This window comes from Penaeus chinensis, chromosome 7, assembly GCF_019202785.1.
Source record: "Penaeus chinensis breed Huanghai No. 1 chromosome 7, ASM1920278v2, whole genome shotgun sequence".
In the NCBI taxonomy this organism is placed as follows: Eukaryota; Metazoa; Arthropoda; class Malacostraca; order Decapoda; family Penaeidae; genus Penaeus; species Penaeus chinensis.
The window spans coordinates 41,022,955-41,025,454 of NC_061825.1; the positions used below are offsets into that span (position 1 = coordinate 41,022,955).

General features: G+C 41.8%; 1 protein-coding gene across 1 annotated transcript in view; it reads right to left on the minus strand.

The window, feature by feature from the left end:
- The window catches only part of LOC125027212 (esterase E4-like), a 9,529-nt gene that overhangs the window by 881 nt on the left and 6,148 nt on the right, over nt 1-2,500 (minus strand). The window contains exons 5-10 of the mRNA XM_047616153.1: nt 2,467-2,500; nt 1,951-2,141; nt 1,420-1,570; nt 848-1,026; nt 463-616; nt 208-334 (exon numbers count right to left, since the gene is read on the minus strand). The exon at nt 2,467-2,500 is cut by the window's right edge and continues 152 nt beyond it. Coding sequence (XP_047472109.1) covers nt 208-334; nt 463-616; nt 848-1,026; nt 1,420-1,570; nt 1,951-2,141; nt 2,467-2,500 — 836 coding nt within the window. The remainder of the gene's footprint in view (nt 1-207; nt 335-462; nt 617-847; nt 1,027-1,419; nt 1,571-1,950; nt 2,142-2,466) is intronic.

The following is a 2,500-nucleotide window of genomic DNA, read 5'->3' on the forward strand; positions in this document are numbered from 1 at the left end:
TGTAAAAAATATGTCTCCGTCTTGTTTGTTTTGTTTTGTTTTTGTTATCATTAACCTTTCTTTAGAACGTGACGGTAGGTAGAACCTATTTATCTTCAGAAGAAGATGTTTCCCATGCCTTCTATTCACACACGTCAATAGCTAATTGCACCAAAGTCCTTACTTCCAGCATAGTACTTCCAGGCAACTAAGATTTAAAACCAGTACCCAGTGGTGGCGAAGTTGACCCACAGCTTCACCATTATGTCTCTCATCTTTTGGTCTGCGGGAGACGGGTCGGTAGTAGGCAGCCACCCGGAGAAGTGGTACGCCATGTCATGTCCGTGACCCACCCCTGAGAACCACACATAGGAATATCGCATTTAAGGGAAGTGGTATTACTGTCGTTATTCAAATACTGATTTTGATTGGCTGTTGAGAGGATATTTATTGTTTCACTTGAATATAAAGAATTCGACTTACAGAGCTTATCGCTGAGCAGTGACGGGAATATAGGCATTGTAAAATCCCCTCGATGTGTGAATTTGTAAGTATAGACATTGATCGAAGTGTTGCCGTGGACGAGGTAATCAGTGGTGATGTCGTGTGGCAGACGGAAGTGACGATCACCCAACATCTGTGAACAAAGTAAGCACTTGTTAGATTTCCGTCTGTAACATTCTATGTTTACTTGTCGTCTAGTGATGTTGGATCATGACGCCGACCATATACATGAAATAAAAACAAGAAAGAAATAACAAGTCCCCTTCCCTTACATTTTATTCTCCCTTGATATCTAGTGATTCTATAACCGATATAGGTAATTGATTACTTACGCCTTCTATAACTTTCCAAAAACACAACTCACCTCGTTAACTGCATCTGCATGAGAGAGGGTGATATGCGTTGTGCCTGCGTAGTGTCGGAAGATCTTTTCACTGGTGGCGAGCAGATCGACGTCCCCTTCTCTGAACTCGAGCATGATGGGTCCTTTGACGGAGAAGTTCTTTCTGAAGTCCTCCAGAATCTCCTCATTTCTGTATATACCTTCGGGGGAGATTTGTTTATCATTCGTCTCTCGGGAAAGCTTAAACGGAGGCAAACAAAAACACAAGGATCTGTAGAACACTCTGTACTCGAAAGATGTGGGATATGAACACAGAACATGTAGAGCTGGATATCTTCCTTAATTGTACATTCAGATAGGTAAAACGAGAGAGTATTTCGAACACGATTTTGTAAAACGAATAACTTAATATTTAAATATTTAAAAAAATAATCCCTCCTTCGCATATACACTATCATATTTATCCGTTCACGAGATTCTCACATCACATAAGTTTTCTTTTACCTTTAAATCATAAATCATATGATGCCCCATCGTCATCACACATCACTAAACCTCCCATAATTCGAATCTGAAGCTAAATCTGCAATTACCTATAGAGAAGAGACTTCCTTCGTGCGCCGTCACCCCCGAAATGACATCGACGTGCTGGTGACGTCCCTCCTTCACCAGTCTATAAGGGTTATCCGGGACGAAATCCTTGTCCACGCGCGGTCCCAAGATCATGGGGTTGATGTGAAACGCCTGGAAGAATCAGTATGGTTAATTACTCATACTACGTGACAATTATCGCTACGTAATAATTGACAAACAAATATTGAGTGTATATTACTGAACCGTATTTATTGCCACAGTTGTAGAAAAGGTGTGAATGAGAATGAACATCTATGTATTTGACCGGTTTCGAAATGTATTTCTCACAAAGATATAATCGAAAAAGGCTAAGTACATCTCTTGTATTGTGAAGATATTAATTCATACATTTTTACTGCATATTGTTGGTTAAAAATAGTAAGGAAAATAATAAATGTAAAATAGTGATGCAGTAATACAGTAAATAATGAATTAGTTACTGAAGAAATACATACAATGATAAAAATAAAACTCTGAATAGAAAAACTCACCATGAGCTTCCACACGACGCTGACCAAAACCTCTGCGTCGGCGTCCTGCAGGCACTCCAGTAGCTGCTGACTGTCGGAGGCGGGGCAGCCAGCTAGGGCCCCCGTGTACAGCGCCACGTCCCTGAAGTTTCCACCCATCGCCCACGGACATAGCGCCGACCCCGACTGCATGATCGCCCGGCGGAAGAGTCCTTGAATGGGACGAGGAAATGGGGAAATGTTATTGTTCTGTATTGGCTTCCTAACGTGCTGCTCTTGACTCCCTTTGAACAGTTGTCCCGTTGGCTCTAAACGAGTGGTTTTCAAACTTCAGGAATCCATGACCCACTTTTGGCATATCCAGGTACTTGTCTGCCCTTCAGAATTATGTGATGGCGATAATGACCCATAGTTTGAAAATCACAGCTTAAAATAGTGCCATGGACAGCATATGCGGGTGAGTAAAGTTAGACTATGTTTTTTTTTTCCCTCTCTCGATTTAGTTCCCTTTTTGCCCCAGATCGCAAGCATTCTCACCCTCACTGTGCGGCGACAGGATCTGGTAGTGAAC